At 43.8% G+C, this 21,944-nt stretch overlaps 1 protein-coding gene across 6 annotated transcripts in view; it reads left to right on the top strand.

Annotated features, from left to right (window-relative positions):
- Positions 1-21,507, top strand: part of Stag3 (stromal antigen 3) — a 29,141-nt gene extending 7,634 nt beyond the window's left edge. For 4 of the 6 annotated variants that reach the window (XM_013509485.1, XM_013509484.1, XM_013509486.1 and 1 more), the window contains exons 5-34: positions 665-761; positions 1,588-1,664; positions 1,930-2,134; positions 2,507-2,658; positions 5,712-5,785; positions 6,920-7,043; positions 7,548-7,646; positions 7,830-7,909; positions 8,213-8,320; positions 8,577-8,691; positions 9,026-9,131; positions 9,307-9,410; positions 9,667-9,759; positions 9,869-9,958; positions 10,158-10,358; positions 10,474-10,544; positions 10,646-10,733; positions 11,221-11,301; positions 11,380-11,472; positions 11,615-11,783; positions 11,893-12,029; positions 12,799-12,900; positions 13,393-13,541; positions 13,759-13,887; positions 13,982-14,139; positions 18,625-18,787; positions 19,031-19,132; positions 19,432-19,510; positions 20,830-20,901; positions 21,109-21,507. In XM_013509485.1, the coding sequence (XP_013364939.1) occupies positions 665-761; positions 1,588-1,664; positions 1,930-2,134; positions 2,507-2,658; positions 5,712-5,785; positions 6,920-7,043; positions 7,548-7,646; positions 7,830-7,909; positions 8,213-8,320; positions 8,577-8,691; positions 9,026-9,131; positions 9,307-9,410; positions 9,667-9,759; positions 9,869-9,958; positions 10,158-10,358; positions 10,474-10,544; positions 10,646-10,733; positions 11,221-11,301; positions 11,380-11,472; positions 11,615-11,783; positions 11,893-12,029; positions 12,799-12,900; positions 13,393-13,541; positions 13,759-13,887; positions 13,982-14,139; positions 18,625-18,787; positions 19,031-19,132; positions 19,432-19,510; positions 20,830-20,901; positions 21,109-21,117 (3,327 nt within the window). In that variant the 3' untranslated portion in view covers positions 21,118-21,507. The remainder of the gene's footprint in view (positions 1-664; positions 762-1,587; positions 1,665-1,929; positions 2,135-2,506; positions 2,659-5,711; positions 5,786-6,919; positions 7,044-7,547; positions 7,647-7,829; positions 7,910-8,212; positions 8,321-8,576; positions 8,692-9,025; positions 9,132-9,306; positions 9,411-9,666; positions 9,760-9,868; positions 9,959-10,157; positions 10,359-10,473; positions 10,545-10,645; positions 10,734-11,220; positions 11,302-11,379; positions 11,473-11,614; positions 11,784-11,892; positions 12,030-12,798; positions 12,901-13,392; positions 13,542-13,758; positions 13,888-13,981; positions 14,140-18,624; positions 18,788-19,030; positions 19,133-19,431; positions 19,511-20,829; positions 20,902-21,108) is intronic. The other 2 variants (XM_013509488.1, XM_013509489.1) reach the window with 2 other exon arrangements.
- Positions 21,508-21,944: the final 437 nt, after the last annotated feature.

Here is a 21,944-nt window from a genome sequence, read left to right as displayed (position 1 = left end):
TCTGGAATTCAGTGAGACATCATTACAACTTCTCAGTCTCATCAGCATGTCTCTTAACATCTTTCACTATTTCTGCCAGTTAGTCTTTCTGATCTGTATTTTGGATACTTACTTTGACTCAGCTTACAGTTCACTCATCTTCTGCTCCACTGTATCCAGTCTGCTTTTACTTCATTTGTTGAAGTTTTAGATTTTATATCAATATAAATTTAGGGCCATTTTTAAATTTGATTGCTTTTTGTTTCTACTGTAGGGCTTTTCTTTTTCTTTAATCGTATCAGACTTAACTATAATTTGTGATAACTTTAGCATCTAAAGTATTCGTGGGGGCTGGGGATTTAGCTCAGCGGCAAAAGCGCCTGCCTGGCAAGCGCAAGGTCGTGAGTTCGGTTCCCAGTACCAGAGAAAAACCAAAAAAAAAAAAAAACAGACTAAAGTATTCGTGAATATAATTCTGCTGTTTCTCTAATTCTTTCTTTGCTGTAATTGTATGTTACACTAGGTGTTACTGTGACCCACTCATTTTTCCTGGAGCTGTATATGTTGTAATTCTTTGGGGCCAGGGTTGAAGGTGGATTTTAAAGAGAGAAATCTGCATTTGCTTCTAGCAGTTGTTTGGGGGGCCCTCCAGAATCATTTTTAATTATCCACATTTTTCCCCTAGTCTTTGGTGGATGAATGGCTGGAAAACTACAAGCAAGATGAGGATACAGGATTTTTGGAGCTCATTAACTTTTTCATTCAATCTTGTGGATGTAAAGGTGAAGAAACACTATGCACTTCTCTTCCCCAGCCTTTTATTCCTGTGTTATTAAATGTTATTTAGACAAGTAGGATTATAGACATTTTCTAAATAAAGCAGGAAGGTGAAGCATAAGAGTTTGACTTAACTGCATTTTTGATTAGTAAATAAGGGAAGTGATCTAGTAGGGGACTATGTTGATATTGAGGCAAGAGCCTTGGGGAAAAATAATCATACTTATATAATGATAATAGTCACAAATTTGAAAATGAACTATCAAATGCCATTAGTATTTTGTAAATGAGATAGCCCTTATTTTCTTTCTTTCTTTTTTTTTTTTTTTTTTTTTTTTTTTTTTTTTTTGGTTTTTCTCCGGTACCGGGAACTGAACTCACGACCTTGCGCTTGCCAGGCAGGCACTTTTGCCGCTGAGCTAAATCCCCAGCCCCCTTATTTTATTTCTTACTAACTCTTTCACATTTATTTTTTCTTATGAAGCTAGGGAGTGCCTAGATCTCCACGTGCCATGGCTTAGTTCATAGACCAGTAGTGTTGTTTAGGTTGAGAAGAGAGCAGTTGGTTTAGTTTGTTTTCTTTATTTTTTTATTAGTTTGGGGTCTTTCTAAAGCCAGAGTTTCTCACAACTTGCTTCTTTCTAGTTTTCCAGAGGTTACTTTATACCACATACACGTTTGGATAGTGGAAGACTTATGACTGGATCAGGTCTTTTGATTCTCACTTAACTACTTTTCAGTATGTTCCCTATTCATCTTGAGATATATCTGTGAATGAACACAATGCCTTGTTATTTTCATTTTAAGTACCTCATCTCCTTCATTCTTTAGGCACTGTGACCCCTGAGATGTTTAAGAAGATGTCCAACTCAGAGATCATCCGGCACCTGACAGAACAGTTTAATGAGGTGGATGAAGATAACCAGGATACTCTTACTCCTTTCATTTCAAAACTCAAAGCCCATTGCATCCTTTTCTATGGTTCTGGGAGATAGGGTAGCTTTTAGAAGAAAGAGTTCAATCTCTAGCAACTGAAAGAGACCCAGAGATACTACGTTTCTGGAGTTGGAAGAACAATAGGAAATGAAATATATCAGAAATACATTTTACTGTTTTGACATACAAATCCTGTGTCTTTTTGGACCAGATAATAACTTCTCATCCTTTTCACAGGATTCAGGGGACTATCCCCTGACAGCATCAGGTCCATCCTGGAAGAAGTTCCAGGGCAGCTTTTGTGAGTTTGTGAGGACATTGGTCTGTCAGTGCCAATACAGCCTCCTCTATGACGGTTTTCCTATGGATAACCTCATCTCTCTACTTACTGGCCTCTCGGATTCCCAAGTCCGTGCCTTCCGTCACACTAGCACCCTGGCTGGTAAATACTCATTGCTTTGTGGGCTGTCCTCTCTTCTCTGGTTCTGGGTCTCCATTTCCACCTGCACTTTAGCTCTTTATTTCAATACCTTACTGTTTTTATCCAGTTTCTCACTAGGGTAAAAGGGAGTGGATTGCAGCAATAGTTTCCAGCCTTAGTATCTCTCTTTATAACTCACCCCTGGGAACACCCTGAGGGTTAAAAGAAGGCCAGAACAGCAGGGTGGTAAGTCCACTGCAGGACATAAAGTCTTAGGACTTTAGGGTCACCTTTAATTTTTCATTTTCTCTGCCCTTTTTTCTTTCTCTTTTGAACTCATGTACCCTTGTATGATTTAAGTAATGATTTCCTTGTGATTTTCCTGACTCAAAGCCATGAAACTGATGACATCCCTGGTAAAAGTTGCCCTCCAGTTGAGTCTGCACAAAGACAACAATCAGCGTCAGTATGAAGCGGAAAGAAACAAAGGACCAGAACAGAGAGCACCTGAGCGGCTGGAGAGCCTCCTGGAGAAACGGAAAGAGGTGAGGAGTGCAGCTTTCCTGTCTCTCAGCTTCTATCCCTGCTGCCTGCAGACTACCTTATCAAGCTGTGGCCCTTCTCTCCATAAACACGGGCCCCAGGAGCTTTTCAGGTCAAGAGTAACAGACTTAAATGACTTACCAGACCCATCCTGTCAGGTCATTGTGTGCTCATCTTGTTTCTGGAAGGGGAGCTCAAAATCATAGCTAGTTTAGAGTGAATTTAGGATTCCCTCTATTTCTACTTTTATTCAGTTTCAGTTGTCTGCATTCCTTATCAGAAGGGTTTAAGTGCTATACCTGCTTGTTAAAGAGTGAAGTTTTTATCTTCATGTTAAGTGTACTGTGTGCAAGTTACCATAAGAGTAGTGAAAGCTGGCCACTGGCCAGGGAAACCAAGTTGTCAAGGAATGCGAAAAGCATAGGCCTAGCTTTTACTCCTTGGTATGAGTTCTGTTCCAGTTAGCCAGCAACTAGCTCCATGATCTTAAAGCAACTTCTCAAAGCTTCCGTTTTCTTTTTCTTTAAAAAGTGTAAGTCCACATTTTTTGAATTTAAATGAGATGTTGAGAAGTTGCTTAGTCTGGCACATAGTAGGTATTTGCTTTGTTTCCCTTTAAACTTAAAGACCCTGGAAGACATAAGCCTTAGGAGAATCTTTTATACTGATTAAACTTTAAACAGATATGTCTATCATGAATAGAACTCTGAAGTTCCCTCCCCACTTTCTGTTAGTATCTGAGGCTCCCTGGCTATGAAGTTGCCAGGACACACCATGTCTAACTGTGCCAGTAGGCTGTTTCTCTAGCTCTCATAGAAGATCTTTTCCATCCTATACATTACAGAAGGAAACTTTCTATTCCTTCATTTTGTTTTGCTATTTTTCACTCAGGATGATCTTAAAGGCCTGTGTATATTAATTCACAGTTCCCTGTATTAATTCACTGTTACCTGTGAACTTGCTTTCTGTAGTTTCAGTTAGTCATGGTCAACCAGGCTGCAGAAATATGTACTGTTTAGTAAAATATTTCGAGAGAGAAACCACATTAACATAAGTATATTGTTATAATTGTTCTATATTGTTAAGCTCTTACTGCACCTAATTTCTAACATAGGGCAGGTTGCTAATCCAAAAATATGAATTTAGAAGTGCTCTAAAATCCAAAACTTTTTGAGCACCAGTATAACACTCAAAATTTTTTGTATTTTGGAATTTTTTTAGATTTTGGACTTCCAGATTTTGTTTGCTCAATCAGTAAAGTATGTTCCAAAGTCTGAAAAATTCTGAAGTATTTCTGCTCCCAAATCCAGATAAGAGATACTCAACTTCTATGTATATATATATAAGCTTCGGTATTATGTGCGGTATTTAGACATCTACTGTGAGAGTGGAGGTGGGGGTATATTGGAATATATCCTCTGTGATCCTCTGTGGATAAAGAGGGACTAGTGTACACTAGTACAGTTCTTTTTGTCTTCTCTATGCTTTTTTTTTTTTTTTCTTTTTGGTTTTTCTCCGGTACCAGGAACCGAACTCACAACCTTGCGCTTGCCAGGCAGGCGCTTTTGCCGCTGAGCTAAATCCCAAGCCCCTTCTCTGGGCTTTTGAATGATTATCATACTTCCATCTTCCTTCATCCTGCTTCTCTGTGACCTACTCCTAAATCTTTCCTTTTAGGGTAATACTCACTTAATATCCAGCTGAATCCTTTTTCTACCTGGTTTCTATCCCCTTTAAGAACTGACTTTTCAAACCAGTTGCTTTCTAAGTACTATCTTTTCCTCCATCTCCCTTTTCTGGACTTCTGTAGAATTTGGTACTGATCATCCAGTTTCCCTCTTTCTTTCCTTCCTTTTTCTTCATTGTGAAACATTTCAGACATTAGAAAAGCGGAGATACTTGGTATGCTGATTACTATATATACATCTAGTTTTAATAACTGATATTTTTACTGGTTTTTTTAATGCTTCTTTATGGTAAATTATGGACTCTGATCCTTCAATCTTAAATACTTAAATGTGTCCTCTAAAAACTAATTATTCCTACATAATTTCAGTACCATTTTCATACCAAAAAGTAACAATTCCTTAATATTTTTAATTCCAATTCATACTTAAATTTCCCCTTTTATCTCCCAGATACCTTTTATGTCTTTTAATTTCAACCAGAATCTTAGTAAGGATTGTTCATTGCATTCGGTGGTTGTATTTCTTAAGCTTCTTTTAATCTTTTTTTTTTTAAGACAGGGTCCCACTACGAGGTTCAGGCTAACTTTGAACCAACTATGTAGCCAACGCTAGCCTTGAACTTGTACTGACCCTCCTGCCTCAGCCTTCCGAGTGCTAGTATTACAAGTGTGCACCACCACATCTGGCCTCTTTTAATCTTATATAGAATATCTACCTCCCCTTTATTTCCCTCCAGCGTATTGATTTATTAAAGATATTGAGCCTGTTGTCTTAAAGAAGTTCTTTTTCTCCTTATAATTCTGCTTCTTTGATATCATCCATCTAATCCAGTGTTTCCTAGCAATGGCAGTGTTGACACAGTTGCCCTTGTAGAATGTTTAGCAGCATTTGTTACCTCTGCTGGAGCCAGCAGTACCCTGCTACCTACTCTAGTTATGACAATCAAAAATATTTTCAGATATTGCAGAATGTCCTGTGGGGTATAAAAATAGCCCAGGAGAGACCCATGTGTATAAATTCTTGCTTTTTTTCTTTTAGCTGGTTCTGCCACTTCTATCAAACCACATTTATTAAAAATTTCTTTTTTTTATTACCATTAGTCAAAAACATTTATACTGTCAGGGCTTCTGAATAGCAAGAATAACCACACACACACACAGGGATATTATTTTTACCAAACTAAAATAAATCTCTGAGACATTAGTTGACTATACCACTTCTTTTAGAATAAAATTTAAAAAGGAACATAGGATTTGGGAGTTCACACTATGTCCTGTAACAAGATAAAAGTAGTACTTTTCTATATCTTTTGTGACTTATGCTGATAGAGTACAAGGGAGATTGATTTGTTCTTCCCTGTCCTTCAGCTCCAGGAGCATCAAGAGGAAATTGAGGGAATGATGAATGCCATCTTCAGGGGTGTCTTTGTCCATCGGTACAGGTGAGGTAATAAGCTCCTCCCACTGGAGCAGCTTCTCCTTGGTTGTGGAGTCTCTAGACATGACAAGGCCCTTCCTATGACCCTGATTTATTTGGTTAGTCCTAGAACTAATGTAGCTGGAGAAAAAACTCTTAACAATGAGTGATTCACATTAAGGTTTCATTTATCCTCACCTGCGAAGGGCCTTGTACGCTCTTCTGGGAGAGAAAACGAGAGTTTAAGGCATTTCTGAGTGTACTCCTGCTCCAGTTTTTCCCAGGATCTAGCTGACCCTGTCCTTCATCTTTCTGGATTTGGAGAGTTGAAAGGACAGAAACAGAGTAGCTTTTCTGAGGAGTGGTTTAGCAAACCTTTTCCTAACCCAGCTTGTTTCACTGTGCTAAGGGCAAAAGAGTTTTATACTGTTTTAAAAACTGATAGAATTAGGCTGGGCATGGTGGTGTATACCTGTAATCCCAGCACTGTTTAGGCTGAGGCAGGAAGATCTCCGTGATTTCAAGGCCAGCCAAGGCTACATAGCAAGACTGTCTCAAAAAAAAAGTGGAATTAACTTTAACAGAAAGAATTTGTAGTAGTTTTTCACTATTAGTTAGATTTCAGCTTCTGCCTTTTGCAGTCTTGTGACTGATTTAATCTTTTCTTGAAGTGAAATTAAAACATACTTCAGTCAACAGTTAAATGAACTTTCAAAGTCAGTGTTTTATAAGGGGTATGAAAGACAAGATTGTACAGGGCTGGTTCAACTCAAAATGTTTACTTGTATATATATACTGTGTTTACATTGGGAAGAAAAACTGGAAGTCATTGTAGCTGATATCCATCAAGAAAAGAGTTCTAAGGAGACATGGTGTAAACCTGTAACCTCAACACTGTGGAAGGCTGAGATAGGCTTAGCAACTTAGTGAAACCCTACCTCAAAATGCAAAATAAAAAAGTACTGAAGTTATAACTTAGTGAAGGTGCTGGATTTAATCCCCAGAATCACATTTAAAAACTCCTCAGTGCACATTATCCATTAATTTGTACATTTAATATGTTAATAAAAAGTTATACAGAAAAAATTCTTTTGGGAAAGAGGACTATCTAGAAGGATGGGAATGAATTTGGAAACTTATAGTTTATGTCTCTGTCTAGGGACATCCTTCCTGAAATCCGTGCTATCTGCATTGAGGAGATCGGGTGTTGGATGCAAAGCTACAGTACCTCTTTCCTCACTGACAGCTATTTAAAATATATTGGCTGGACCCTGCATGATAAGGTGAGAGCCAAGTCAGTCTCTTTCCCTGTTCCTCTCATCATCTCTGCTCCAGGACACTTCAGCTTTTCCTGGTCCTGCCACTTAGACATTTCACGCAGTGAACAATGATCAAGTCATCAAGGCATGAACCTTGAAACTCTGCCAGTACTGGGGATGGTAGGATAAGGTAGAAGAGAGACATGTACAGGAGGTGAAATGCCTTCAAAGCTGAGTAACAGGGAGAAACACTCCCTATGAAAAACGAAGAAAATCATTGCCGGGTTGGTGATAACACAAATACTAGACTGGTAGCCAGAGGTTCTTTTTCTCTTGCTTGCTCAATTCTTCTGTGATTTCGTTTGTGTTTTGAGTAAGAGGGCCGCTGTTTATGGTCTGTTCCAGCTCAGAAGTTTTCCGTGTTGAGAGCACTGGGCCTAGAATGAGAAGTCTGTAAGGGGTATATAGAGGCTCAGTGAGAAGAGTGGTCGGTCATGTTCCCTTCTCCTCTTTGTTCCTCCTTGACAGAACCGGGATGTCCGTCTGACCTGCCTGAAAGCTCTGCAAAGGCTGTACAGCAACCAGGGGCTGACTGCTCGCCTGGAGCTGTTCACCAGCCGCTTCAAGGTGTGATGGGGACAGTGCTCCTGCCCTTGGCCCCTTGCTTTGTGGTTCCCCTGTCCCCACTGCATTTCTTTCTTTTGTTGGGCTGTTCCTGCATCCTCTCTTTGGAGTCTCTCAAATTGTAAAAGAATACGATGTTTTGCAACGGGCTCAGTGAGATACAGAATGGTGCTCTCCTTCTGACAGGAGCGGATGGTTTCCATGGTCATGGACAGAGAGTACGATGTAGCAGTGGAGGCCGTCAGGTTGCTCATCCTGATCCTGAAGTGAGTTCTGGCAAGTGGGGAGGCAGCACCTCAGACTTACAACATTAGGCAAGATCCTTCAGAGTCCTGTCCCCAACTGTCATGAATTGACTCTTTCTTATGTGCAGGTTGAAAGGCAGAGATTATGCCTGAGTAATCTCAAGGGGGAAGCTTTCTTGTCTTCTCTAACTCTTCACACTCCTGTCTTCTACTCTTCATTAAAAAAGTTCTCTGTGAGTCATAGCCTTGTTTTAGCTGCAAACCCTGATTGCTCTGAAGGACAGCATCTGCACCCACCTGCTCTTCCTCCTTTTTTCTTGGCAGAAACATGGAAGGCGTGCTGACCAGTGCAGACTGTGAGAGCATCTACCCTGTTGTGTATGCTTCTCATCGTGCCCTGGCTGCTGCTGCAGGGGAATTTCTGTACTGGAAGTGAGTGGGGCTTCTTGTGCATCTCTTTTATATCCTTCTTTCTCTTTTTTTCTCATCCACTGCTGCTTTGCCTAGGACTCCTAAAACCTATTAAAGTCTCTCTGGGTGTCCTCTTTCCTCTTAGCCCCTTGGGCTTTCCTCCATTCTGCACTTTTCCCCCTTTGTCTGCTCCTTGGTCCCTTGCTTCCCTCCATGGTGGTTTGGCCTTCCCTACTTCCTCCTGCTCTGTGCTCCTTCCTTGTGTCTATCCCACCAGGCTCTTCTACCCTGAGTTTGAGATGAGAGCAAGGGGTGGCAGAGAACGACACCGGAGTCCACATGCCCAGAAGACTTTCTTCCACCTTCTTCTGTACTTCTTTATGGAGAGTGAGGTGACATGTGCAGGGGATGTCTAGCTGTTGTGCATAAAACCTCTTAGTAGAGAAGGAAGGGTGGGCACTATGGGAAGAAAGTGATGTTTATCAGCAACCACTTCCTCCTGGAGGAGGGTTTTTTATTTTGTGGGGGTTTTCTTTTGGTGGTACTGGGGATTGAACCCAGGGACTTTGCACTGAACTACATTCCCAGTCCTTTTTCTGAGACAGGGTCTTGTTAATTGCTGAGTTGGGTAGGCCAGGCTCAAACTTGCAGTCCTTCTTCACCAGCTTTCCAGTTCTGCAGCAGTTTGATGTGGCATCATTAACTCACCCAGTGCCTTCTCCACAGCTCCATGACCATGCTGCTTACTTAGTAGACAGCCTGTGGGACTGTGCAGGGCCTCATCTAAAGGACTGGGAGAGTCTCACAAGCCTGCTGCTGGAGAAGGACCAGAGTGCGTATCATATGGCAGCCATGGATGGGGATCTTGCACCTTCTACTGTGAAATTAGGAGATCTGTGAAAAGCAGAGGGGTGGCCTAGGACAGAAGGGGACTTGGAAAGTGACTTTCTTCCAAGAAAGAAAGTGACTGATCTGTGACGCTGTCTTTATTCCTCCTGCCAACCTAGACCTAAGTGATGTGCAGGAGAACACGCTGATAGAAATCCTCGTGTCCAGTGCCCGGCAAGCTGTGGAGGGTCACCCGCCTGTGGGGCGCATCAGTGGGAGGAAGGTACGACATGAAGGGCAGGTTGGGTAGATTAGCAGTACTGAAGCCATGTAATGTCCATTCTTATCCTTAGGTCCTGAGTTAGGGCATTCTACCTCCCTCTTAGAGAATTCCATCTCCATAAAAAGAAACATGAAAGGAACTGCTGAATTCTATTTCCTTCCTGGGCAGAGATCATGGGGAGGAGGGACACACAGATGCAACCACCAGACCCAATATTTCTCCCCACTATCCCTGACCCCCAAGTGACTAATTCCAGGGCCTATCTGCTAAAGAACGCAAGGTCCAAGCTGATGACAAAGTGAAGCTAACTGAGCACCTCATCCCCCTGCTGCCCCAGCTCCTGGCCAAGGTAGAGCAAGAGGGGTTCTAGGGCGAGTTGGTGAAAGGAAGTGGTCTCCTAATGGGAAGAATTATCAGCCTGTTTGCTAATAAATAAGGCTCCCTCTCCATCACCACAGTTCTCAGCTGATGCAGAGAAGGTTGCTCCCCTGCTGCAGCTCCTCAACTACTTTGACCTGAGCATCTACTGCACTAGGCGCCTGGAGAAGGTGAGGCAGGGAGACCTATTCTTTTATATCTCACTGCTCCCCTGTGAGGGCCAAGGGGTCTTCCAGTGTCTGCTTCTTTACTAGACCCTGGGCTCCAGAAGAATTGAAAAGCCCTTCCTCTCATAGGCATCATATCCTTGAAGTTTGCTGCTCTGTTTCTCACCTACCCACCATCTTCTGCCTCCTCTTTCTCTCTCAGCACCTGGAGTTGCTCTTGCAGCAACTCCAAGACGTGGTGGTGAAGCACACAGAGCCCCCAGTGCTTGAGGCTGGTGCACAAGCCCTTTATCTTCTCTGTAAGCCTGAGTTCACTTTCTTCACCCGGGTGGACTTCGCTCGCAGCCAACTAGTGGACCTATTGACCGACCGCTTCCAGCAGGAACTTGAGGAACTGCTGCAGGTAGGAGTTGGGACACATGGTGGGACACCACAGGCAAGAGTGGGAGAGGGCCACGGGAAGCATGGGTCAGTGCACTTGTGAAACAGTCCTACTGTGGGCCTTCTTCCTTCCTCAGTCATCCTTCATAGATGAGGATGAGGCGTACAGTCTGGCAGCTACTCTGAAGCGTCTCTCCGCCTTTTACAAGTGAGCCTCTCCCTCTTCCTCCCTTGCCTATTTCCCCTGGTGTCTGTGGAGTTGATTTCCTTGGTTCTCTTCCAATATAATGTTTCCCTTTCCTCCCAAAGCGCTCATGATCTGACTCGTTGGGAGCTCTATGACCCATGTTACCGTCTCCTTCGGAAGGCTGTGGATACGGGCGAGGTTCCTCACCAGGCAGGTAGACAGGCTGGGTGGAGATGTGGAGGCAGGAGAGGTGTTCTTAAGGGCCTGGGTCCCAGATGCCCATCTCTCTGAGGCAGGCGCAGTTCCCTGGGTGTGGAGTAGATACACGGACGATGATCAGGTGGGGTCATTCTTTCCACTTCTCTCTTGGGAGGCAGACCATGTTTTAGTGCCTGAAAACATCATTCTTGGGTTTCCTTAGAGACAAAAAGGATATTGAAGGGTTCTAGGAGGCTGAGTACGTTAGGATAGAAGCCTCTGAAGATTGTCCAAAATGTCAGTTCTTTTCTGCCAGAAAAGGAATTGGGTTTCCCCAGTCTCATTTTCTCTCTTCTTCGCTATTGTATGGGTAGATGCAGCTGTGGATGTGTCAGCCTCTCTCTCCCTCTCCTCTGTGTCTGCTCTTTCATTCTCTCTCACTGCCTACCCCTCGTTTTACTCACTCAAATCTTGTTTTTCTGGTATTTTATGGGTACAGGTGATCCTGCCAGCCTTGACTCTTGTCTATTTCTCCGTTCTCTGGACACTAACTCACATTTCAAGGTCAGGTGGTTCCCAGGTGAGTATGGGTCTAAGGAAGGGATGAGGAAGGAGGAGCCAATGTCTTCATTCCCCCTACAAGCCGCTGTTTCCACAGAAGCAGTTGTTGAGTCTGAAGGACAGGATGGTGGCGGTCTGTGAACTCTGCCAGAACTGTCTCTCTGATGTAGATCTAGTGATCCAGGAGCAGGTGAGCATTGTTTCAAGAGGGAGCAAGAAGCGGGTCTGAGGTCTGAGGATGCCTTGTTCTACAGGGAAATTAGCTGTGCAATTCTATTCTTAGCAAATACTCTCTTTTGCTTTAATCATCCTGGTTTTTCTCCCCCTAACAGGCTTTTATTTTATTGAGTGATCTGCTTCTCATCTTCAGCCCTCAGATGATAGCAGGGGGACGAGATTTCCTTAGGCCCCTCATCTTTTTGCCAGAAGCTACGCTCCAATCTGAGTTAGCCAGCTTCCTCATGGACCACGTCTTTCTGCAGTCTGGAGACCTGGGCAGTGGTACTGGGACTCTAAGCCTGTGGCATAGGGAGGGCTTGGGACTGGGTCTGGCTCAAGAATTTAGGCCAGAGGCCTAAGCCTGTGTTTGCATTCTGCCCTTATGGCCCAGGTCAGACCCAAGATGATCATATGCAGATAGAGCAGCTGCACCAGCGGCGCCGCCTGCTGGCTGGGTTCTGCAAGCTGTTGCTCTATGGGATCCTGGAGCTGGATGCAGCCTCGGATGTTTTCAAACACTACAACAAGGTACTGTATGAGGCCCTGCAGACACAAAGGAGAGGGAACCAAGCAGAGCACAGCCTTGAGCTCAAACACAACATTTTAGAAAGGAAGTGGGATAGGTCTTATGGGATCAGGCTTAAAGTAGAAGGAGGAGGGAATGGTAGTAGGAGTTTAGAATAAAGGGACAAGGGAAAGAGACTTTATAGTAAATATAGAGAACAAGCTATTAAGAAATTTGCATTCACTGGAGGGAAAATAGATTATTCTTCCTACCTGAAAATTGGTTTTTCTTCAAACCCAGTCTACAGACTGGAATAATATAAGAAGGGAAAAAAAAAAAAAACAATGGAGGGAGAGCCCAGTCTTCACAGGACACATAGTGAGTAGCTCAGTCCTAACCCATGACTGGACTCATTTCCATTAGTGAGCTGCTGTGTACCCAGCATTCTAGGCACAGGGGACATAGTGAACAGAACACAGTCTCTGCTCCATGGAGCTTCCTTTTGATGGGGAAAAGTGCACAGACTTCAGTGCCGGCTGAGAGTAGACACTGGCACTCCTCTAAGAATTGGGGTCAGGAAGAGTTTCTTTTGTGTATTTGTAATCTAAAGTGATTTCTTTGGGGCTCTGCACCTATTGGTTAAAGGTAAGGTCTAGTCTGAGTTATTTAATGCTTAGATTCACATTTTCCTGCCCCAGGCTCTTTGGGAAGGAGGCACGATTAGGGATATAAAAGAAAAATCAAAATCGTTTCTTACAGTCAACCAGTACCTTTTCCATTTCTCTCCCTCAGTTCTATAATGACTATGGTGACATTATCAAGGAAACACTGACCAGAGCAAGGCAGATTGACCGAAGCCATTGTTCCAGAATCCTGCTGCTGAGTCTCAAGCAGGTACTCGCTTGTGCCCAGAGGGCCTTGAGCCTGTCAGGACCCTCCAGATTATCCCCACATTTTTGCCTTCAGCTCTTAGGATGTAAGATTCTTTGGAGCAAAATCTTTATTGTTTTGACTCTTTATTTTATTTGACAGGCTTCTTTGTACCTCAGTGACCCCTAGAAAGTCTGTTTCTAAAAGGGAAGTTTTTGCCCTACCCTGTAGAAATCAGCCCTGAGTTAAGACCTGGGAGCATCAACAATGAAGTGACGGTGATTTGTTCCCCGGCAGCCTCTTTAGTCACTACAGATGTGTTTGTTTTTATAGAGCAGGACTAAAGGCTGCCAGTACTACAGGGGCTCCAGGGTTAGGGCAGTGTCCTGGGAGGAAAGATACAAAATAAATGGCATTCCAAGCCCTCTGGAATTTCTGAGTAGAGAAGGGGATGCTGTGCTTCTCTAGTGTGCCTGTTCCTCCCTTCCCCAAACTTTCCACATCTCCTGGACACAGCTATACACAGAATTGCTTCAGGAGCGGGGACCTCAGGGTCTAAGTGAACTGCCAGCCTTCATGGAGATGAGGGACCTAGCCCGGAGGTTTGCCTTGAGCTTTGGACCCCAGCAACTGCAGAACCGTGACATCATGGTCAAGCTGCACAAGTGAGGAAGCAGCGGTTGGGGGCTGGGTTCAGGGAGGGCGGGGTATGAGGTCGTGAAGGGGGCCGTAATATGAAAAGAAGTAACAGTTAAGTTGGAGGGTGTGTTGTCAGAGAACATGGGGAACAGAAAGATATGCGTGAACAGGATATTCCAGCCCTGGGAGGGAAGGCGGAAGGAAGAAGGGACTGTTTTCCTAAAATGATTCTGCCCAACTAAGGGAAGGCATCAAGTTCTCCTTGTCTGAGCTTTCTCCAGCTGGCTCCTCCGATGTGCCCCCAAATCTGGTGTTCTTGGAGCTCCTTTCAGAGTTCTCTCCCCGCCTTTTCCAACAAGACAAGCAGCTGCTGTAAGTTTGTGGATGAGTAGAGGTATGGATTATAGAAGGGCGTGAGGGGGAATCTGGTGGCCACTTCAGCCTCTCTACTCCATCCCTCCCTTAGATTGTCCTACCTGGAAAAGTGTCTGCAGCGTGTCCCCCAAACACCTGGCTGTCCCTGGGGTCCAGTCACTACCTACCGCCGCTCTCTCACCCCTGTGGAGAGCACAGCAGAGGCCAGTCCTCAGGGCCACTCTCACTCCAAGAGGAGGCGCATTGAAGGTAGATGGCTGGGGGTCGGCATCAGCATGCTTGGCATGGTGGGCCTGGTCGCCACTGCTTGGGTCCGAAAGAGATAATCTTTGATCTGAATCCAACTTCTTTCTGTCAAATATTTCATTAAGCATCTACTAGAATTAATAATACTTTGCTTCAAGGTTTAGCTCGCTAACTAAATATAGCAAACCTATATGAAAAATGAAATAAACTACAATAGAACCAAAATTGAATTAACCAATCTGTAATTTGAAGTCCCCTACACACACCTTGTGTTCCATTATTTTCAAGATTTTTTGCACCACCTGTGATTTTTTTTTTTAGCCTTCTGATTACCACCTGCCTTAAAATTTACATAGTTTTTCTTTGATTTTTTTTAAACATAGTGTCATGTTAAGTGATAATATCCTAGAAACTAGTTTGATGTATTGTTTTCTACTATGTATTTTAAAATAGGACTTTTTAAATGTTATAGGTTTATTGAGATATAATTCACATACCATACAGTTACCCTTTTGAAGTATATACATTAATGGTTTCTAGTATATTTACTAAGCTGTGCAGCCATTACCACTACCTACTTTTAGAACATTTTTCATCACTACAGAAGAAAGCGTGTACTACCTGTTAGCAGTCACTTCTTATTCTCCTCATCCCCCCAGCCCTAGTGGGTAGGATATTGTAGGATGTATTTCTAGGATATAACCCAGTGGGTATCACTAATCTTCCTGTCTCTGAATTTGCCTGTTTTAGACACAGTATCTAAATGGAACCATGTAAATGGTGCTTTGTGTGTCTCATTTCTTTTACTCAGCATGTTTTCAGGGTTTATCCATGTTTTAGTGCGTACCTCATTTTTGTAGCAGAATATATTCCTTTGTATGGCTGTACTGTACCATACTTTATCCATTCATCAACTGATTGACACTTGAGTTGTTTCCATTTCCTGACAGTTAAACACGGTGATATTAAGGTTTATGTGCAAGTTTTGGGGTGAACATCTGTTTTCAGTTCTCAAGGGAGAACTGAAATACCTAGGAGAGGAATTGATGGGTCATACAGTAGCAACTCCTTCATTTAGCTTTTTGATGAACTGCCAAACTGTTTCTAGAGTGCTTATACCACTTAACTGTCGCACCAGGATTGTTTGGTGAACTCCAGATTCTCTACTTCATGACCAGTGTTCCTTACTAGTTCTTGTTAATGTCTGCCTTTTGAAATTTTATCCATCTCCTAGTGACTAAAGTGTTTGGTTTAAATTTTCATTTCTGTCATGACTAATGGTGTTCTTCTCATGTTCAAGCACATGTAAAAATTTTCTCACATTTTGTGGATATTAATGTTGATAGTATCTTTTGAAACACAAAGATACTAATTTTAATGAAATCCAACTTACCTATCTTTTCTTTTGTTGCTTGTGCTTTGTCGTCCTTCCTTAAGGAAACTGCCCTATCCAAACACCATAAAGGCATACTCTTACATTTTCTTCTTAGAGGTCTTCTTTATAGTTTTGGCTCTTAGATTTAGGTCTGTGAATCATTTTTAGTTAATTTCTGTATAGGGTGTGATTTATTTTAAATGTCTTATGTACACCACCTACAATTATATCTGCTACCACGAGGAAACTCTGCTTTAGTCAAGTAACAGATAAATATTTATTAAGGACCTACAAAGTACAAGATGATGTGTTTGGTGTGTTATCACGGAGGCTTCTTAACACCTTCTTGACAGGCCATAATTTGTGTCTCATTGCCAAGCAGAGTGAATCACCAGTGGTACATGCATGACTGTCTCGTTGGGCAACTTTTTATTAATTCTATTAGGAAAAGGCCAGTAAAAGTGGTTTGGTCCATTTGTACCACCAGTGGTATGAGCTGCCCAATGGTACAGTCATGCATATACCAGCAGGGGTTCAAACTAGCAGGAACATATTAAGCAGCTTTCCATCTAATTAGAAAGAGAAGAACTACATTTAGAGAAAAATCTAAGTTGTGAAAACTTGCCAATAAATTACTACCCAAGCTTTGTACAAATGAATGCTGTGGAATTCAGAGGAGGAAGGTACCACTTTAAGTTTAGTTGATTTGTGAAGGCTTTACCAAGGAGGTAAAGAAAGAATTTAAGCTGGAGCTTTAAAAATGAATACGATTTATGTAAGATGGATAGAGAAAGAATGAACATCAAGGGCCAACAGAATTAACACATGCAGCATAAAAAGTATGTGTTGGCCAAACCATAGTTGTGTGGCGGGAGGCAGAGGATTTGTAAAGGTGAGATTAAACTGAAAATATTGCATCTCTCATTCATTAAGCAAACACTGAGAACTCAGCAGTAAGCAAAGACAAAACATCTTCAGAGTGTCAAGTAGTGATAAATACTATGACCAAAAAAAGCAGGAAGGAGAAAAAGAATTCTGGGGGAAAAGGTTTCAGGCTTATAAAGATAGGGGACAGCAAAGGCCTTACAGAGAGCGTGAATGTTAAAACCTGAAGGAGATGTCAAAAGGAGAATTTAGACACATTAAAATTTTACTGTATTTGAGCAGTGACTTATCCATGAGTAAGCACCAGACAGGAAACGGTTTAGAGACTCCATCCACCAAGGGACCTGAGGGGAAAACTTCTGTAAAGTGCTTGCGGAAGTAAGGCAAAGAAGATACTTGATTGGTTAAATAGAAAGTCTATTTAGAGGTTAAATAGTGGTTTCTGAGTGGTGAAGCTTAAGTTTCTCCTAAACTATGCACATTAACTCTGAATTGGGTTTGGGATTGCTTAAGAAGGAACCCAAAGTACTGGAGCCATCTCAGTCTGATGGCCTCCCAACTGATTGTAAAACAGAGGTCTGACAATGGACGCCTGGTGCCTGTCAGAACAGAAGGGAGGAGCCAGTGCAAAGGCCGTGACATGAGTAGGGATGCTCCAGAACAGCCGAGGAGACCATCATGGCTAGAGTGTAGCATATGAAGGATGTGAGACCAAAGAGGTCACAGGAGCCCAGAATATTTCAGGCAGAGTAAAGACTCAGGCATTTCTTAGTGGAGCAGGAAGCCATCAGAAGATTTTGAGCAGAGGAGTCACAGGATCTGCCTGTGTCTACCAAGGATCCCTCTGACTCCTATGCTGAGAACTGACATAGAAGGGCAAGGACAGGAGCCAGGAGGCCAGTGAGGATGCTGGTGGAGGCACCCTAACAGATGAGAGTGCACAGCCCAGGGATGACGATGAGGTGGTGTGGAATAGCCGGCTGGGTTTTAGATGCATTTCTGAGGTGTCTCTAATAGAATTCCTTGACAAATTGGAAATTGGGTGTAAGAGAGAGGAGTCCAGCTCCAGAAATTTAAATGAATAAAGTTGATATTGTCTGAACTGGGGAGGCCGTGAGCAGGTTAGGTCATGGGGTAAGGCCAGGGCTTTGATATTACCCACATTCTTCCATATGCAGATATTGGGCTGACAACTGAGAATCAGAAGCCAGACCTCAGGGAAAAATTAAAGGCTGGGAGCTGGCAGAATATAGGTCATATTTACAGACATGAACCTGAAGGTCGAGGAAGCCAGTGAAGGTGGAGGACAGGTCTCTTACACCATTAATAGACAGTGGAGGTTAAAAGGATCCATGAGAGGGCCCCAGGTGTCCTCTCTTTGTACAAGCTCATGAGTGCAGGTCCCCCATTTTCTGTAGCCCTTTGCATGAATCAGTCGTGACTTACTTTTGGGTTGTTGACTTCTATTGTAAACATACCTGGGAGAAGGAGGGTGATGGAGGCATGAATATTTAACATAGATAGATATTAATCCACTTGATTTTTACATTTAAAGTAGCATCTTCTGGGATTTCTCAGAGAAAGAGAACCTCAGGTAATAATCTTTGGAATTGTCTACCTCTGCCTTTTCCAGTCTGCAGAGGACAGCAGGTCCTCCACTCAGCCTTCCCACCAGAGTTACAATGACATTGCATCTCTCTGTCTCTCTGTCTCTGTGTCTCTCTCGGCTTTTAGAAAGTTCTGTCTTCCATTTTTCTGTTCCTCTCTATCGTTCATCCATCCACTGTAGCCTCTAGCCCCCAAATTGTTGGTATTTTAAAGCTTTTTCTGACTACAGAACTCTAGAATTGATAGGATCTCCGATGTCCTCTTTGCTTGATTCAGACCTTTCCATCTTAGTGAATCCTTCCCTCTCCACGTTTATCTTTGCTTGTTACTTTTTGTCTGTGAGATGGATGCTTCAGTGTCTCTTTCTGTCTTGTTTTCTAAGCTGTATAGTGAGTTGTTCTTGAACAAGGTCCAGATACACTCCTGCAAGCCTTATATGGTAGTACATGGGGCTGTGCATTCAGTAGAACTCCGATCATTTTTGAGGTAGAACAGAATTAGGGTATATAGGTTTTCCATTCTCTTTTGCTTAACTTTCCCTTAATAAATCCTGGCCTTAAAAATTAAATAGAGTTGATAGGTGCCTGGTCAATCTGCCTTACACATCTACCTCCTTTCAGGTCCCAGCAAGCATCAGGGAGCAGGTCAGGAAGAAAGCTTGCAGCTCAACAGTGTCCCACCCACACCCACCCTCACCTCCACTGCTGTGAAGAACAAGCAGCCCCTGGGGGTGCTGGGGGAAGCCAAAGAAGAAGAAGGCTTGGAATCAGAGTTCACGCACAGGTAAGGCTGAGGGGAGACTGGTCCTAGGTTTGGTGGTTCTCTTCGTTCTCCCTGAAGCACACCTACTTCCTCCAGTGCTTCTCTGATACTTACCTATTTTCTTCTCTAATGCTTGTCTATATTTTTTTTAGCTTTATGATGTCTCTTTCTCCTTACACTCTGAGCTTTTCTCTCTTTAATGCCTCTTCTTTTTATCCTTTACTTTTTTATTCCTTGTCACTGATTCTGCTTCTTTTTCAACAGCCGGCTCCTCTCAGGTACCCAGAGGCCAAGGTTCTCAGGTGCACAGTATTTCCAGACTCCACGCAACCCTTCAGGGACTGGTCTGGACAACAAGCTGACTCGGTGAGCTTTTTCTTCATCATCTTCTATCTTAACTTCCCGTCTGTCACTCCTCCTGAGATTCTAACCTTACCCAGTGCTTTTCTGCCAGCCTCTTTTGGACTAATTTGAGCCCCAGAACACTTGCTGCAGTGTAATCTGAAGCCCTAGAATGCAGGAAGGTGCTCCTACTGAGGCAGGAGTGGGAGCCTAAAACTTACTTCCTGCTTTATGTCCTGCCCACCTCTCTTTCCTGGTGCCTCTGGGAAACTCAGGAATCGTTAAGGAATGGGGAAACATCTGCTCTTTGCCATTATCTGTAGACTCAGCCTTATGGAAGAGGATGAAGAAGAGCTAGAAAGTCTGGATGAATCAAGTGAAGCATGGCGGGATACAAAGAAGGTGTGTGGATCTAAGATTCCCTCTTCGCTCTAGAGCTGGCAGCTGGTAGGTGGGAGAAGCACAGGAATTCCCTCAGCCCTGGTGATGCCTTTGGCTTTGAACGTTACTGAGGACCTTTTCAAAGAATCATAGAAGAGGAAGGTTGTGAGTTGCTGTGGACTTTTCTTGGACTTTACTTTTGAAATAAGGAAAATAAATTAAAAATACCAGAAAAGATTATAAAAACTTTCCCTTTCCAACGAAGTAAGTATTGGTGACTCTGAACCTCATTTAAATTGGAAGGAGCCCTGGAGCCAGGCATGGAAGGTCCACCGTCCTTGCTGTCAGGGCATTCATGTAGTTTCCCCAGCACAGCCACGCCCCTTCCTTCCCTCCTGTCTCCTTCACTCCCGGGCTGCTTGCTTGCCCCGGAGGAATGCTCCAGTGTAGTAGGGAGAGGGTGCAGAGCTTGGAGTGAGGTGACCTGAGTGCACGTCCTCAGTTCTACATCAGATTAACTCATTACCCCTTCTCATTCTTTGTTTGCTCATCTTTACAATGGAGCTTTTACGCACACTACCACGTACAGCACCTTATAAACTGCAGAGGGGTGTGTCTTAGGTCCTGTTGCCGTAACATAAATAGGTTGGTGGCTTATAAGCAGTAGATATTTGCTGGAAGTCCAGGGAGACCCAGGGAGCCCCGAAGTCTTAAGGTCAGAGTGAACATGGTCAGGTTCTGATGTGCGCCCTCTGTGGGTTGCACACGGCCTGACATCTCCCCTGCTCTCATGGAGAAAAGACTACGGTAGCACTCTGGCTTCTTAGGAACTGATCATATTCACGAGGGATCCACTGTCTGACGTAATCCCTTCCCAAAGGTACCATTTCCTAATACTGCCTGTCGTTTTGAGGGTTAGGATTTCAACATCTGGCTTCAAGGGTAACACAGACATTTCAGTCCAAACCAAACTATGTGTCTTCCTCTTACCCTTCTCCTCTCTTTCTGCTTTGGGGAGGGGAAAGAACAGAATAAAATAGGAGAATGGAGGCCTTGTGCTCAGAGGAAAATTCAAACAGTGACATCCTCATACCAGAGACCAGCAAGCAAGGCCTCTATTCAGAGTCTATCCTAAAGTCCTTGGAGAATCCCATTCTCTGGCTCCAAAACTGAATGTATTTAAGGAGTTCAGTTGGCAGGCTCAGACAGCAGGTGCTTGTGTAATGGCTGATGGGAAGCCCCTGCAGCTTGTTCCTACATACCTGCACTGGGAGCAGTGCTGCTGTTTTTGTGGGAGAAAGTGAAGAGACACGTTGCTGACGTGACCCCATTTCTTCCAGCATCATGGTAGTCACTCTTCCCTCAGTGAAAACGGACTGGACCTATTGGATACTACAGAGCTAAACATAGAGGTGAGTGTTTGCGGAGCTGGGTTGTGTGTCCTTAGAAATGCCGCTGGGCAACCTGCCAAGTGGACAGGAAGGCCAAAGCCCTGGGGCAGCCCTCTGGGCGTCTCTGGAGCTTTAGCAGGGGTAGTTAGAATGGGCTGCGGGCGCAATCTTCTGTCTGCCCTTTGGTCTGTTGCAGTGACTGTCTTCCTTTCTTCCTTCTCATTACAGGATTTCTAACAGCACCCTGTGCCCCTCCCTCCACCATTTCCCACCCCCAAGGACGTGACCTCTTGGAAAAGGAAAAGAGGAAGAAACAGCAAAGTGAAGAGTTCCTTGCAGGCTCAGCTCCCACCATGGAGTGGGGAGGTGGCTTTGCCGTTCTAACCTGCCTTCCTCTCCAGTGGTGTAACGAAACCAAGAGTCCCTGCCCTCCCTGATGCACCGTGATGCTGACCCTCTGTCTGTTTCTGCTGTGCTCGGAGTCCAGTGGAGCTTGCTTTGCCTCCACATTGGAGAAGGGCACTGGCTCCCTGGGTTAAATGAGCCCCTAGTTTCCCATCTGTTTGGGACTTCTTTCCCAGTCTCCAAATCCAAGTGGTAGCTCAGTAAACATGTTTGAATCAGTCATTTTCCGGGTGTGGCTTGAGATTGTGTGCTGATGGAAGTCAGGTTCTTTGGCTGCCTGACACTTAGCCCTAGATTTCCCTGGGGCCTTTGTCTGTTGAATCTCCAGGATGTACTGCTCAGTAAGAAAGGGGAGGGGCAGAGGCAGAAAGGAGAGACTGGCTGTCTCTGAGCAGTTGAAGGAGTGGTGATGGTTTGAGTTGGGGTGCAGGGAGGTGGCACAAGTAACTGGCAGGTGGGGCAGAGACCTCGTAAAACTGCCTGTCACACCTGTTGAGGCCAGACCAGCCCCAGTGTGTTGGTAGGCCTCACCTGATTGTTCCCAGGGTAGTTTCACCTTCTCACCCCGAAGGCATTTGTCATAATTTAGAATTTTATGGACTCAAAATAACTGAGAGTTAAGAAACTGAGAAGTTATTCTGGATGTCCAAGCCAGACAA

The sequence above is a fragment of the Chinchilla lanigera genome, unplaced genomic scaffold, assembly GCF_000276665.1.
Source record: "Chinchilla lanigera isolate Chin_1 unplaced genomic scaffold, ChiLan1.0 scaffold00172, whole genome shotgun sequence".
Lineage (NCBI taxonomy): Eukaryota > Metazoa > Chordata > Mammalia > Rodentia > Chinchillidae > Chinchilla > Chinchilla lanigera.
This window is presented reverse-complemented; position numbering and strand designations above follow the sequence as displayed.